We start from the raw sequence: 16428 nt of genomic DNA on the forward strand, positions 1-16428 counted from the left end.
CAGTAAAGGCGGAAGCCGATACGGGGGCGATCCTGCGTGCATAAACAAGTTTAGAAAGAGACAGCTCCTCTGCGGGCCAGGCGGTCAATTGCCCCAGAGGCATGGCTGGGATTTGCATAAAAAAAAATAAGAAAAAAATGGATCTTTCCCTTGCGCTAGTAGCCGGCAGGATGAGGCCGGCGAGCAACGCCGAAAGGAGACTTCATTCATAGGTACGCCTTGCAAAGCACCGATTTGAAGGTTTCCCCAACTTCGGCAAAAGGAGGCAAAGGAAACAGCGGAGCTGGCGGAGCAGACTCCCTCCCTCGACCCGAGCCAACTTCATTTGCAAGAAAATAGGAAGCTGCCCCTTGGTCCATCGAGCTCAGTATTGTCCACAAACCCTGGCAGCAATCGCTCTCCAGTTTTTCAGGCAGCGAGTCTCTCCCAGCCCAGCCTTTGGAGATAGATGCTTTGAGGCACTGAACCCGGATTAATGCTTAATATGAAACTAAACGGCCCGAGGTTTTCCCTCAGACGGAGGTTTTTCCCCCCTCAGGTCAAATAGAATCCTGCACCCTTCCCCGCCTAAATTCAGCGCCCGGCTGAGGGAGCGTCAGAGTCGACCGTTGAATTTAGGCGGGAAGCGGGCAGGATTCTATTCGACCTGAAGGGAAGCTTCGTCTGAGGGAAATTGCGGCTTTCCTTCCCGCCGTCACAAAACTCCCCCAGATATATAGGGAAAGAAGGAAACAAATGTCCCCAGTGCTTGCCCCAATTTCGAGATAGCCTACAGCCTAATTAGAGGTCTGGAGAAGCTTAGTTTCTTCTCAGTTTGAAAATAGCCCTCCTCTGATCTGATCCTGAGCGGGAAACGCGCTCAGGGGACACTTCAGCTGCCCTTCACGCGTTGCAGGGGTCGCTTAGTATTCATTTCTTAAATTTATAATTCATTGCAAATGAGCCCAGGGAGGCAAATACTTCTGTAATAAAACAATACAATTAACGACTAAACAAACAAACAAAAAAAGAACTTCCAAAAGCAGTTTAAAAACCTCTGGGGAGAAATTCACCTGCTCTCACAGCTAAACATTTCAGTCCCCCCCCCCCAATAATATTTATTAGTAGTTTCAGAGTTATAAAAAGGAAAAAAAATTAAAAAACAACACTATAATACATAATACATAAAAATACATAAAAAGAAGGAAAAACAAAACAAAACACAAAAACCAATACAACAATACAACAAAAAGATAAAAAGAAAAAAGAAAACAACACAAATCCCAAATTACATATCTAAAACTTCCATTTGCTTGTTTCATTGACTTCCTCACACCTCCCTTTTGTATTCTAGTTTAATTAGTTGTTTCAGCAAATTCTTTCCATCTTTCTCAATTTTTGTTAAAAATTTTATCCTAACCTAATTTAACCTAATAATTAGCTCAACAAATCCTTTCCATCTTTCCCCATATTCTACTATTCACATTACCTTAATTTATTTAACCTTATCTTACCCTAAAATACCTTAAAGCTTGAATCTTAGTTATCAAATGTACATTACTCCTGATATCATTTCTGCTAAAGTCATATAGTTTCATCCCAACATTTTCCCTAATATTCATTAATTTTTAGCCAATTCCCTAAATAGAAAATTTTCTATATAAATTTTCTTCCAATCTTCATCCAACGTCCCTTCTTCCTGGTCTTGGATCGTGTCAGTCCTTACTGTCCATTCCATCTAGTCCATCAACCTGGAAGCCTTATGTTCGAGACCCTTAAGTCTCTTCCATGTCCCTTCTGCAATTCTTCTTCTTGTTTATACTTGCCCTTTTCCTTGTCTTTTGTTGGTCTCTTTCTTAGTTTATTTCCTTTCTCATTGAGGGGTAGGCCTCTGGGGGATTCCAAGCCAAAATTGTCTCCATCTCCCTTCATCAAACCCGCCCATTCCCCACAGTCCCACTCCCCACAATCCTCAATACAGCTAAACATTTCAGGGATTGTGTCCAACTTAAGTCCTGCTCAGGGTAAACCCGTGGGATTTTATTGATTTAAATGAGTCACACCCACTAACTTATTGTATGGTACATACAGTGTATGTATAATTGTTGGAAACCACTTGGATATTGTTATGAGTATATACACATTTATTAAAAATAAATAACCCTCTGTGGGTCTGCTCCGAGTAGGACTAGCATTGGTGCAACCCAGAATTGCCACGGACAGTATCTGTCAGCCTTCAAATGCACCGGATCAGGGGTCAGCAAACTTTTTCGGCAGGGGGCCAGTCCACTGTCCCTCAGGCCTTGTGGTGGGCCGGACTATATTTTGGGGGGGAAATGAACGAATTCCTATGCCCCACAAATAACCCAGAGATGCATTTTAAATAAAAGCACACATTCTATTCATGTAAAAGCACGCTGTTTCCCGGACCGTCCGCGGGCCGGATTTTGAAGGCAATTGGGCTGGCTCCGGCTCCTGAGCCTTAGTTTGCCTACCCATGCACTGGATAAACGGGAAAGTTTTGAATTACTCCTAAAGGTTGCAGACAGACACACTTCACTAGGGAGGGCATCATGGGCATAACCGGGGAGGGGGACTGTTCCCCCCTCAAAAAAATCAGTACAAATCAATACAAAAATGAGTTTCTATCCCCCACTAACAAAAGTTTGCATCACTTAACAAAAGCCTGCTCCTCACCCACATTCGTACCTAAGGTTTTGAGTTGTGGCAAAAAATATGAGACCTGAACTTCTGACATGGCTGAGTGTTTAACTATACGAACCTTTGTTGGCAAGGTGATGTCTCTGCTTTTTAAGATGCTGTCTAGGTTTGCTGACCCTTGGCTTAGGTCAATCTTGAAAATCAGCCTCCAAAGCTTAATGGTCTTCAAAAACTTTTGCTAGCCTGCCATATTTATGGTAATCATTTGGAGTCTAAAACTGGGGCAGCCAGGGAACAGCTGAAATCCCTGGTTGCCTAGAAGTAACTCTTTCTTATCACAGGCATATCTGTCTTCCTGTAGGTCCAATACTCCTTGGAAAACAGTTAACTGAACGAATATGGCTACTGCTCAACTCTTGCATATTGGGCAGAAGCCCAAAACTTTGAAGGTACAAAGCAAACCTGTAGTATTATTTTAAGAAGAAAATGTAGACCTCCAATTTATTTATTTGTCTTCTAAAGCAAATAGGAAATATGTTTTCATCATTTTCAGGAAACGTCTCTGTTTCCAAACAGAGTTGCCACTGAGCAGCAGTCTATGGTTTTGGTGAAAAGGCTGCTAGCAGTTTCAATCTCCTGCATAACTTACCTCCGAGGGCTCTTCCCAGAAAGCTCTTATGGAACCTGCTATTTAGATGGTAACTTTTGCTGCCTTTGCCTTTTCTGTTTCATTGAGCTCTTCAGTTATTACATGTCAGGCTTATCCACATTGAAGTTTAGGGATGCTGGTGGCGCTGTGGTCTAAACCACTGAGCCTCTTGGGCTTGCTGATCAGAAGGTGGGCAGTTGGAATCTGCATGATGGGGTGAGCTCCTGTTGCTCTGTCCCAGTTCCTGCCAACCTAGCAGTTTGAAAGCACACCGGTGCAAGTAGATAAATACCGTAGGTACCCCTGTGGTGGGAAGGTAAACGGTGTTTCCGTGTGCTCTGGTTTCCATCACGGTGTCCCGTTGTGCCAGAAGCAGTTTAGTCATGCTGGCCACATGACCTGAAAAGCTGTCTGTGGACAAATGCCGGCTCCCTTGGCCTGAAAGCGAGATGAGCGCCACAACCCCATAGTTGCCTTCGACTGGACTTAACCGTCCAGGGGTCCTTTACCTCTTTACCTTACATTGAAGCTTAATGTGGATTTGATGCTGCTCTCTCTGTCTTTGTCTCTGTCTCTCTGTTTGCAAATATAGTGAGATGTACACATAGAAAAAGCACAATACTTCTGAGTTCCAACGGAAGAGCAGTTAGGTTGAACTAGAAGCCACTTGTCCGGAAGCAGCCAATATTCGGTTGCTGGAAATCAACTTGGCAAACACCAGTTAACTGCATTGTTTTTCTTCCTCCAGACATGTGCCTAAAAATTCTTCGAGAAGATAAAAGCTGCCAGGGTTCACTCCAGATAGTCAAGTGGTAAGAAACAGAAATCCCAAATGATCAAGAAGATACCATAGTGGATATTGATTGTAGCAGATGCCTGGCTCTGCACAAACTCTCTACATACATCCCCAACCAAGGATGGTACAAAAACCAGAGATTTATATAATCCTTACTATTGATCAACTGGGCACAGGTTTTACATTCCAGAGCATTCCTTCATTTTGTTTGCTATGAGCTCTAAACTCCATTTGGCAACTAAGAATGTTATCACTATATATATTTGGATGAATGTTCATTCATTAATATATCTGCTCCAGCAGGATTCAAGGGTGCTTTGATGCGCTGGAAAAGAACTATGTAAGTTTTGATTTCATTTATATTAAACCGTGTTTTAAGTATCATGAGATTTCACCACAAGGTTACAGAAGGCAGGGGAACCTCACTGCAAAATTGTCTGCTCTTCACCTCTTGCCTTGAATGAATTGTCTTGACCAAAGAAATCTGTTCCTCTAGAGATGTAAGGTTTGCCTATGCCATGTCTGCAACTGGAGTAAATATGGAGATGTCCATGAATCAAATCAATTTGCAGACTATTCTGTTGCATGTTGTGCCTGATAGTAATTCAATAAGTAAGTTTGAACCAGACTTGTAATATATATATTATGATAATAAAAAAAATTAGATGACCATATCCCAGTCCAAAAGTGCTGCTTGATATGCAGATATTGAACAGATGAAGTTTTTCTCTAAAGATGGAGATTCACTGACAGGAAAATCACATTTGCAAAAACAATTGTCAAAGCATCATTTAAAGAAAAATATATCTGTCCTAGGTACTTTTCTTTGCTTAGTGCTTGTTACTTTGGTTGCTTATTTTTTCAAGTTATAATGCTAGTTCTTTTGCTATATATCGATGGCCAGGCCAAACACTCCGCAGGATCTCCTGACATTTTTTTTAAGCTTAAAGCATTCACAATAAGTTGTGGTTTTGATCAGAGCAGAGGTGCGGGGAAAATATTTAAGAGGGATGCACAGCAATTACAAGGTTCTATTTGTATTTGTAGCATTTAGAAGCAACCCAGTCTCTTTTGGATCTGTTCTGTGTCATTCTGTATTGATTTATTATTCAGGTCCAGGTCTGATGTTAAATCTGAAAATCTGTTTCATCCCTGTTGACTATAATAGAGAATCTAAAAATAACTACAACACATTTTCCTTTTCACATAAGTAGATGAAATTATGTTGAGAATGTGAAATCATGACCTGACTCACCCTCATTTGCCTCCTTATTTGGTGTACATACAGAGGCAGCACATTTTTAGTCCTTTCCCACCGTGCTGCCCCTGAAGCTGCTATTAATCTGTGTGTGTGTGTGTAGGGGTTGGGGATCAGGCACAGTACAAGTACCCATTTCCCTCTTCCTCTGGGCACCGAAAAGAAGTGTGTGTGATTTAGCACATTACCCCGCACCTGCATTCATAAAAACTAAAATCCCCCACAACCACTTCAAAGGTAAAAAGAAGTCAGCAGATCTAATTTGGCCCTATGAAAGTAGTTGAGATATACCAAACACTGGGTTAAGACTGCCTTTTTCAGTTGCATGTGGTACAGAAACTGATTTTATAAGATTTATACAGGTGGGTGCAACTAAGAAAAGAAATATACCGGTAAACCTAAAGCTACCCTTTTATGTGTAATTAATCCAATTGGCCACAAGATGTCAGTGATGTTTCTTGCAGTTCCATCTACCACTCTAAGTGGGAAAAATACTATATTGGCACCAGTGAGGGGTCTCTCTCCCCCATCCTTTGGGATGGAGATTTACATCAGGACCACAGCTCAGGAGGGAAAGTTTAACACACCCACCCCATATGCTGTAGTCTCATTTCTGATAAGTCCTTCCCAGCAACTGCTATTTACAGTAAAAACAATTTTTGCAATGTTAAATCACGTGTAAAATGGCATCTGAGATATTTCTTTGAGTAAACAATTTAGACTTGAAAAATTGCATTGTTCACTCACCAAGATACCGCAACACATCCAAGTAAAAAAAAGCTGGTTCCCCCGCCCCCTCAGCACTGAGCTATTGGAAATAGTAGCAGTTGAAGGGAAGAAACGATGGGGACATTTTAAAATGAAATGCTGATTTTTGATCCCTCATTTGTTTTTTTTGTTTGTTTTCCAGCTACACATGGCTGTCTTAACAGTAAGTAGTACATGAAATCAATTCACAGAGGATTTCCTCTTCCTCTGTTTGGAAAGAACAAATACTAACTTGGCCTCACCTGCCTTGGGCAAAGATTAAGATATTTCAACAATATATTTTACCTCAATATCTGAACACTTTGCTCAAGTTTTACTTCCCACTGTGATGTACACTCCGCAATCTCTAACTTGTTTGAATATGTTTACAAGTGCCATCTTTACACACCTACCGGTACATCTTTTTATAGGGTTTAATACCAGTTCAGTTTGCACCAGTCTCCACCCACCCCAAGCCTCTGCGTATTGTAGTTTGGTGAAAGTGCTGAAAATTCTTTATTAGAAGGTTTAAGTTATTTCATTAAACTACAGTTCACTGTACAGCTCCGGGCCAGCCCAATACATTAAGGCACCTGAGGCGAACCACAAAATAGTATGTCCCCCACCCTCAGCCAGGGAAGAAGGGTTGAGTGAAGATTTACACTGGGAACAAGGGTGGGAGGAGGGCCTCCTATGGGTCAAAAGCCTCTACAGCAGGCATAGGCAAACTCGGCCTCCAGAAGTTTCGGGACTACAACTCCCATCATCCCTAGCTCACAGGACCAGTGGTCAGGGATGATGGGAGTTGTAGTACCAAAACATCTGGAGGGCCGAGTTTGCCTATGCCTGCTCTACAGCCTCTACACTGGGGAAGCAGATGATCTGACCTCCAAACGCAGCAGCAGGTGATGCATTCCATGGAGGCCGGATCTGCTGCTCCTGTGGATCCTGCCACCTGGGGCGGTCACCTCACCTTGCCTCATGCAGGAGGGGCAGCAGCCCTGGTACAGCTGATAAATCACAGACAATAAGTTTGTTAAATGTAGGATTTCTTTATTTTCTATTGACACAGTAAACAAAAGCAGACTAATGTTTAATCACAGATACTGAGTTTATTGTAGATTTTGTTGTTAACAACAACTAAACAAACAAACAAACAAATAAACATAATAGATTTGCTGTTGGAGTTTGGAGGGATGAAGAGGGTCTTTTTCACCACCTTGGTTTTTACTCTACTCTCCCCCATGTTGCAAAGGATAAGAAGCCCTTATCAACCTAAGGGCCACATTCCTTCATGGACAATCTCCTGGAGGCTGCATGTCAGTGGTGGGTGGGGATCAGTGGCAATGTGGGCAGAGAAATTAATAGGACTCTTACTTTTGTACTGTAGGCTACATTCTGGTCACGCAAAAGTCAGCTTTATACACACACACCACACATCTCTCCATCCAGACAAGCAGGGAGCATTATCAGAGTTCAAAGACACATTCCAGCCATGCAGAAACACTCCAAGAAGATGCAGAGAGGAGTGTGGCCTGGAGATTGCTTGTGGGCTGGATAGAAAGGTCTAGGGGGCTGATAGTCCCCCACCCCCTGAACAGCAAGCTCCATACACCACACTTTGCAAATAGCTGGAATGATTGGATATAAAAGCTTATTCTTCTTGCAGTCTGTTGTTCATTTAGTTTTGCCTGTCCCCGTTAAGTAGTGGCCAGGAGAGGGCAGTTTTTCACTTTGCATGGTAGACTATTGTGGCTGTTACACTCGAAGTAAAACCAGTCTCATTGCCCTAATGGACCTCTCCAGACAAGTGTTTTATGGCAGGTGCATTCTGCATCATGTTCTTAACACAATAATAGTGCATTAGTGGTGGATTTATTCTGGTTTAGTTTATTCTGAGATACTTCCCCAATGCTACCATATTATTTCTGTCTGGAGGGACAGTGCAACAAAAGGCAGAACAAAAATAAACCAGAACATTTGTATGTATAAAAAATATAGCAAGTTATGGGATTTTGCACTGATTGGAAGTAAAGCAGTGTGTCAGCCCCAAAAAAATTGCAGGCACAAACAGTATTGAAAGTGGGATCATGTGTGACTGCCCCAATAGCATCAAGAGAACAAGTAATCATGAATGTGCACTAAAAATTATGTCAGGAGAGGTCCCATGCTTCTGTAGTTGCTACACTGAGATATTATGATTGACATTTCCGCAGGGAAATGTGTATTAAAATCTGTTGGCGTTATTAAAATCTATTAAAATTAGAAGTCTTGAATATTGGGTGGTTTGGTAAACTAACTATAGAAATCTATGTGGGTGCTGCTGCTTTATTAATTCCCTGAATGAGAGCTGGGGTTATGGAAAGTTTTGCAAGACAGATATTTATATACACATCTCACAGTTTCACAGTTTGTATGACTAGTTACAGATCCAGGAAGGATGAGTAAAAAAAATTCCTGCAGTGAGATTTATAGTCCACCTGTGATCAAACAGAATTGTACTTGCTTCATTTTTACTATGAAAATTCAATGCTTTCTTAAAACAGATCTATACCAACCCTAAAGAACCTGAGGTAAGAGAAAGTCAAAAATCAAGTAGGCAGAAATTATGCTTTATGTTCAAGTTAGCCAGAATCTCAGCTTCCACCACCAACACATGCATGCTTGGAACATAGGAAGCTGTGTTATACTGAGTTAGGCCATTGGTCCAGCCAGCTCAGCTTTATCTACAATGACTGGCAGCTGCTCTCTAGGGTTCCAGACAGGGATATACCCAGACCTTCTTTGAGATGCTGAAGATTGAACCTGGGACCTTTTGCATGCAAAGCTGGTGAGCTAAAGCTCTTTCCTTTGCTAAATAGAGAGAGGACACAGCTTTATTTTAAAAAAGAAAACCAGCAAAGGCACTCCTAGACAATCATTTATAAGATCTACAATCATCACCAGGACTAAGCTGAAGCCATGTGTCTTACTTCAGTTTCCAATTGCCCATAGGATCTGTCAGCAGCTGAAGGAAGTGTCTGGCAACAAGCCCTCCTTTTGCCATTATGGTTGGCTTTAGAACATACACAGACAGCAGAAGAGGGAGGTGTCAAAACCAGCTTGCAGTTTTTATCCTGAATTATTATGATTTTTTATTTGATTTTTTTTGGTATCATTTTTGTTCATTGTAATTGCTTTGTGCAATTTTGTTAGCTGCCTTGATCATCCTAATGAGAAGGCAGGATGTGAATTTAATTAATACACATTTGAGTAGGGACGCAGGTGGCGCTGTGGGTTAAACCACAGAGCCTATGGCTTGCCGATCGGAAGGTCGGCGTTTCAAATTCCTGCGACGGGGTGAGCTCCCGTTGCTCGGTCCCTGCTCCTGCCAACCTAGCAGTTCGAAAGCACACAGTGCAAGCAGATAAATAGGTACTGCTCCGGCGGGAAGGTAAACGGCGTTTCCGTGCACTGCTCTGGTTTGCCAGAAGTGGCTTAGTCATGCTGGCCACATGACCCGGAAGCTGTACGCCGGCTCCCTCGGCCAGTAAAGCGAGATAAGCGCCACAACCCCAGAGTCGTCCGCGACCGAACCTAATGATCAGGGGTCCCTTTACCTTCTTTTCATTTGAGTATAATCACAGCATCTCCCACTCTGAGTTAGTGAACTCATTTATGCTTACAGTGGTACCTCTACTTAAGAACTTAATTCGTTTCTGGAGGGCCGTTCTTAACCTGAAACTGTTCTTAACCTGAGGTACCACTTTAGCTAATGGGGCCTTCAGCTGCCACCGCACCGCCGGAGCACGATTTCTTCTTCTCATCCTGAAGCAAAGTTCTTAACCTGAGGTACTATTTCTGGGTTAGTGGAGTCTGTAACCTGAAGCATCTGTAACCTGAAGAGTCTGCAACCCGAGGTACCACTGTATTTCAGAACAAGCAAACCATTTCATTTTCTTTTTTTTTTTTTTTTGCCCTCCTTCAGCTGTTTATTTTTTCCATACACATTTTTTCTTAGCATGACAGATGAGTTAGGCTGGCACCATTGTACACGGAGTACTAAATGTTCCAGCTAATTAGAGCCAAAGTAATGTAATAAATGGTCTGTGTATGGATAAAATAACATTTTATAGGACCAACATAAAGTTTTCTGTGTAATGGCATCAGGTGTGGTACTGTCCTTAATACAACACAGTAATGATATCTAAGGACAAAGCAATCAACTTGAAGAAGGGAGTAAAATGTCAACAGATAGCTCATGTGCTTTAATCTAAGGCAGGGGTTGGCAACCCGCGGCTCTGGAGCCGCATGTGGCTCTTTTACACCTTTGCCGCGGCTCCGGGGCGGATACTAGTAAGGGGAGGAGGTGCATTGTGTGCCCCAACACTCCCCACTGTGGCGGGCGCTGTACTGGCTGTGACGTCGCATGGGGGCGGTGCGTGCGTTAGTCACGCACCGTCCCGACGTCACCTTCCCTCCCGCCCACCTGCTACATTGTAAGGGGCATATACGCTGGTCACTGCATTGAAAAGGGGCATGTACACTGGTCACTATTTTGAAGGGGAGTGAAGAACACACACACACACACACAAAAAGGTAACTTGTTAATTTAACGTTTATTTCTATGAGGAGGAGTAATTCTGAGGGGTCAAACAAAGAAATAATAAAAAAGTGACAAAAAAGTTATTTTTATAATGACGAGTTTTGCGGCTCCCAGGTTTTTTTTCTTCGGAAATGGGTCCAAGTGGCTCTTTTTGTCTTAAAGGTTGCAGACCCCTGATTTAAGGAGATGGAAAACACTTTCTGAGATCTCATGTGGGAATTATTGTATGGCTAGAACATCCCATGATGGTCAGAAGTCTATTTGTTACAGTAGCAAGTTACAATCGGTCTTGCTCTTTGCTTTCCAATCTCCAGCACATGACAGAATTCTACCGGTTCAAGTTCAAGTATTCAAGGAATGGACCTCAGATGGACTTCGATAGGTAAACACTTCATCATTTAATTTCTCGGGCAAATACCTTGAGAGAGATGCTTGCCTTAAAACAGGGATGGGAAACCCTTTTCAGCTTGTGAGCAACACTCCTTCATGGGAAACCTTCCAGGGGCCACATGCCAGCCCTGAGGCATAAGCAGTGCCAGAACCTAAAAGGAGCAGGGTCTATGTTTTTTTACAGAAGGCTATCCAGCAGCCAGAGGTTTCTACACTTCTCTTCATCTTCTATCCATGTAAGCAAGAGGTATTATTCAAGGACACATCAGAACCAGGCAAAAGCTCTAGAGGAGGGGCAATGAAGGGAATGGTCTGAGGAGAGTCCTGAGGGCTGGACAGAGGCCTGGAGGGCTGCATTTGGTTCCCTATCCCTGCCTTGAAGTGTTTAATTTGAGAAAGCTGCTCTTATGCAGACACACTTTTGTTTTATTTATTTATTTATTTATTTACTGTGTAGTGCCTTTTCACGTGCAAACTACTTTGCAGTCTATTATTGCATGTCTCCTACAACAAGCCTGTGAATTAGATAACTATAAGTTCCTCTTTACAGTACTAAGGGTGCAATCACGTGTCTACCTCCTAAGGAATGGATCATATTAAATACAGTTGGACTTGCTTCAGGGCAAGATTAGGATCAGACAGAGACAATAGTGAGTGGCCTCAGGCCATCTTCTGATTTGACAGATGAACTGAGATGTATTATGGTAATTGGACTCAAAATTGCACACTTTCCTGTCAGATGGTGCTTTCCCCACCATTGCCACCAGGTGGCACAAATCATGTGGAACAGTTGTAAACAGTTCTACAAAATCATATACCATCTAGTTAAAATATCCTGTACAACCTAGAATTCAGATTTTCTTTGATAAGCCACTTCACAAGGTACTCATGATGTACCTCCATGGTGAAAAAAAATGTTAATGTGATTTGGCACTTTCAGTTATCCTCTTGAATATCTCACCACTCACTTTGTACCTAGTCTTCTTGCTGTGTGAACTAGAGCTAGATGTCAAGATCTGGGTTACAGATTTAGAGGTGCTGAAATAAACCTGTTCAGCTTGCTTTAATTAAATCTTTCTTAGAAGGATGAGCACATACTCTCCAGTGGCAATCTGATGGTTTCTGAAATTGCTTCCTTATTTCTTAGATAGGATTCATAGATACAAATGCTGAACAAATGAGTATTCATAACCATTTTTAATTTTGGAGCTGTGCCCTTTCCACAGTCATAGTGTCAATTCATGTGTTAATGACAAATTTTGTCATTCTAGGCAGTAGCCCACTGCAAATCTGTCTTTCCTATTTATCTTGATTATAGTGGTGAAAAGACTCTGCAGCCCTTTTATATCCTTACTGTAAAATGTGTCAGTTGGTGTTCTATATTTGCCAGTGGGGCATAAGTGGCAGTGGTTGCTTTTGTGACTGAAAATCATTTTGCTATTTTGGCTTCTACTGGCGCTGTGAGATTGATGTTCAAATCCTGTACAATGGTTAAATGCTATAGCCAACACATACACACTGGCTTGCGTTGGTGTAACTACAATGTTATCCTAAGTCTGGCAACTCAATCTGCAATCTTATCAGAAGAGGCTGCAGCAGCATATCACTGCACATGTTTCAAGTTGCTTTGTTGTAAGTAGATCTGTGATAGCTGAAGTGTCTTCAGATGGCACATACCTCTTGTCCTGTCCTTGGCCCTCTTTCCATGTGTCTTCCACTCATTTAGGGAAGGTATAATGACAAAGAACACTTCAGAGTCAGTTCTAATGTTCCATAGGTTGCTCGCTCCCACAAATAATTTATCACGTGAAATTATATGATTACAGTACTGTGAACTCATGTAAGATCATTTCTCCGATTCCATGAAACAGACACATTGTTAAAAATTTCCCAACAGATGCAATCAGATTTGCAATCTTGTGTGTGTTCAAGGCTTTCATGTCACACTGCTCATGCAACTAGTGTTCACACGAGCAGTTATTCATGAGAGTGGAACTGTCCATGACTGTCAGTGGCACATCATCTTGCAACTGACTCATTCTCCTGTGGGTTCAAACTCCTAGGGTTGGCTCATAGGTTGGGGGAAGGACCAAAGTTCAGTAGCAGAGCACATTCTTTCCATGCAAAAGGCCCAAAGATTTGGGAAAGATGCCTGCCAATGGGATCAGTGGTTTGACATAGCACATGTCAGCTTCCCATGTTGTCAGTACACAGCTATGCATTGCGCTGGTATTGCATAGAAAGTAGTGTCCCTTACATCTGATCCTGCACATCTATTTTCTGGTGCAGTAGCTTATTTTATAGGATTATATTGAACTTCAGCTCCTCAATTCAGTAAACTGTTTCTTTGCACCTGTTGAGTGTATCTACTTTTAAAGTTTGTTTTATGCCTTAATGTTGAGCCATATGATTTGGAGCAGACTTTGACTTCTTTATTGTTTCAGTGGTGACACTCAAGGGAACTTTACAAATGGAGGGAACAGTGAGGAAATTAAGCAAGCCAGCATCTTGCTGATCCGCAAACTGTATGTCTTAATGCAGAATCTTGGACCACTGCCTAATGACATTACATTGACCATGAAACTGTTCTACTACAATGATGGTAGGTGATGAGATTCCACCTTTCTTTGCTTCCCTTAATTTAATTCCCAGGACTAGCACACAAACAAGGAAATTGGGGAACTGCTATCAAAATGTATGTCAGTGTTTGCAGCTTGGAGGCAAATTGGTTGTCAAGGTGGGCAGTGGGAAGGAATGGAGGGATCGTGTGAGAACAGCTACATACCTAAGTGGTACCTTGTCATCCTAGAAAAATGTGACAAGTGGGGGACCACAGGTTTCTGTCCACAGGGTTCTGTTCTTGTTTAAGATCTTTATAAATGACTTGGATGAAGGTATTGTGGTTATGCTCATCCAAACAAACTGGGAAGGGTAGCCAATACCTCAGAAGACAGAATCAGGATTCAAGATGACCTTAACAGATTGGAGAAGTGGGCCAAAACTAATAAAATGAATTTCAATAATGACAAATGTAAGGTTTTAGGTTGAACAAACAGCTGCACAGACATAAGATGGGAGACACCTGGCTTGACGGTAAAGGTAAAGGGACCCCTGACCATTGGGTCCAGTCATGGCCGACTCTGGGGTTGCGGCGCTCATCTCGCTTTATTGGCTGAGGGAGCCAGCGTACAGCTTCTGGGTCATGTGGCCAGCATGACTAAGCCGCTTCTGGCGAACGTGCTTTCGAACTGCTAGGTTGGCGGGAGCAGGGACCGAGCAACGGGAGCTCACCCCGTCGCAGGGATTCGAAACGCCGACCTTCTGATCGGCAAGTCCAAGGTTCTGTGGTTTAACCCACAGTGCCACCCGCGTCCCTGGCTTGACAGTAGTACATGTGAAAAAGATCTAGGGGTCTTCGTAGACAACAAACCTGAGTCAACAGTGTTATGCAGCTGCAAAGAAAGCTAATGCTATTCTAGGCTGCATCAACAGAGTATAGTATCCCATTTAAGAGAAGTAATAATCCTGCTCTATTCTGTCTTGGTCAGAGCACCTCTAGAGAACCACAATTTAAGAAAAAAATACTGACATGATGGAACATGTGCAGTGGAGGACTACTAAGATGATAAAAGGTCTGGAAGCAGAGCCTTATGAGGAACAGTTGAGGGAGTCGCTATGTTTGGCCTGGATAAGAGGGGACTGAGAGGAAATATGATAGCCATCTTCAAATATAATAAATGCTGTCACATGGAAGAGGAAGCAAGCTTGTTTTCTCCTGCTCTGGAGGCTAGGGCCTGAACCAACAGGTTCAAATGAGAAAAAAAGGAGATTGTGTGGCAAGGTCCCAATACCTTCCGGGATGTTGGAATAAAGACACATGAAACCAGTATTTTAGATTAATGGGCAAAAAAGGCCACAACTTTATTGGTTACAGAATGTGAGTGGTATTGGCTTAGGCACTGGAAACGAAATGACTGTATCTGACTCCTGCCCATCTGCAGGAAGTCTTGGAAGGGTTAACCACCAGTTGGGGGAAGCCCTGCTGATGCACATCAACTAGGTACTCCCCCGGGGTCACCGCTAGGGGTCGTGCCATGGCCCTAGCCCCCCATCTGGGGCATTGGACAGAGACCACACCCCTCAGATTTCTTTAACGGAATACCCTTGAATTAGGAGGGGTAGTTGATGGCCACTACCTCTCCTCACCTTCAACCTAATACTCCAATGCCTAACCGCCTAACCCTACAAAGTTGTGACAATTTGCTACGAGGTAGGTGACAAAACCAAATGGGTTCAAATGGCTGGTTTCAAATATCTAAAATGCTGTCACATGGAAGAGGACGCAAGCTTGTTTTCTCCTGCTCTGGAGGCTAGGACCTGAACCAACAGGTTCAAGTTACAAGAAAGGAGATTCCAACTAAACATCAGGAACAACTTTCTGACAGTAAGAGCTGTTCACCTCCCTCAGGAGGTAGTAGGCTCTCCTTCCTTGAAGGTTTTAAAGCAGAGGTTGGATGGGATGCTTTAATTGAGATTCCAGCATAGTAAGAAGTTGGACTCACTAGGTGACCCTTTGAGTTCACTCCAAGTTAACAATTCTCTGATTCTTATGTAAGCCATTCTGGGAACTTCTTTTGACTGAAAAGCGGTGTTAAAATGCTATAAATAAATAAATAAATGTTGGAACAAATAATTCATTTTGATAATTTCATTGTTTTATTCTCTTCATAAACCACTTTGCAGGGCTTTTAAAAAACAATCAAGTGGTATATAATTCTTTGACATAAATAATAAACAAACAAGAGATGCACAAAATAACATGGAGCACAATATCTAATGAACTAACCATGGTTGTTGTTTTTTCGATTTTCTTCAGCTGCCTAGCCTAGCTTCTTGCTCTGGGGCCTGCATTTGCCTTTTGCTTCAGGCTGTGCAGCACAGGATTTCATATGTCTTTCCTTTGCAGTCACACCCAATGATTACCAACCCCCTGGCTTTAAGGAAGGCAACATCTCTGATTGCCTGCTTTTTGATGGTGAACCAGTGAACCTCAAAGTCGGGTCAGTCTCCACTGGGTTCCACATTATGAAAGTGAGAGTAACAACAGATAGCAAACGGATGGGGTTGCTGGAGAGCAATCTGGTTGAGGAGAATGGTTCCACTGAGATCTCCCATCAGGGGCTAGACTGTGATGAGGAAGAAGAGGAAGGAAGCACTAAAGTAAAGGAAGAGGTTATATACAATATCATTTTCCTGAATCCATTGTGTGTATGTGTTGTAGTAGGGGGGCAGCCCTGTATTGGGACATTTTTAATGTCTGATGTTTTACAATTTTTTATGTGCTGTAAGCTGCCCAGAGTTGC

General features: G+C 42.5%; 1 protein-coding gene and 1 long non-coding RNA gene across 15 annotated transcripts in view; both read left to right on the top strand.

Annotated features, from left to right (window-relative positions):
- The window catches only part of HORMAD2 (HORMA domain containing 2), a 91222-nt gene that overhangs the window by 61456 nt on the left and 13338 nt on the right, over positions 1 to 16428 (top strand). For 5 of the 14 annotated variants that reach the window (XM_081175067.1, XM_081175064.1, XM_081175065.1 and 2 more), the window contains exons 2-10: positions 3002 to 3089; positions 3194 to 3338; positions 4038 to 4101; positions 4386 to 4425; positions 6254 to 6274; positions 8637 to 8663; positions 10990 to 11057; positions 13510 to 13667; positions 16032 to 16297. In XM_081175067.1, the coding sequence (XP_081031193.1) occupies positions 3039 to 3089; positions 3194 to 3338; positions 4038 to 4101; positions 4386 to 4425; positions 6254 to 6274; positions 8637 to 8663; positions 10990 to 11057; positions 13510 to 13667; positions 16032 to 16297 (840 nt within the window). In that variant the 5' untranslated portion in view covers positions 3002 to 3038. Of the gene's footprint in view, positions 1 to 586; positions 787 to 1982; positions 2004 to 3001; positions 3090 to 3193; positions 3339 to 4037; positions 4102 to 4385; positions 4426 to 6253; positions 6275 to 8636; positions 8664 to 10989; positions 11058 to 13509; positions 13668 to 16031; positions 16298 to 16428 lie in introns of those variants that run through there. The other 9 variants (XM_081175069.1, XM_081175056.1, XM_081175068.1 and 6 more) reach the window with 9 other exon arrangements.
- The window catches only part of LOC308576053, a 93674-nt gene that overhangs the window by 38900 nt on the left and 38346 nt on the right, over positions 1 to 16428 (top strand). The window lies entirely within an intron of this gene.

Source organism: Podarcis bocagei (genome assembly GCF_964188305.1).
Source record: "Podarcis bocagei genome assembly, chromosome: 16".
Classification (NCBI taxonomy): Eukaryota; Metazoa; Chordata; class Lepidosauria; order Squamata; family Lacertidae; genus Podarcis; species Podarcis bocagei.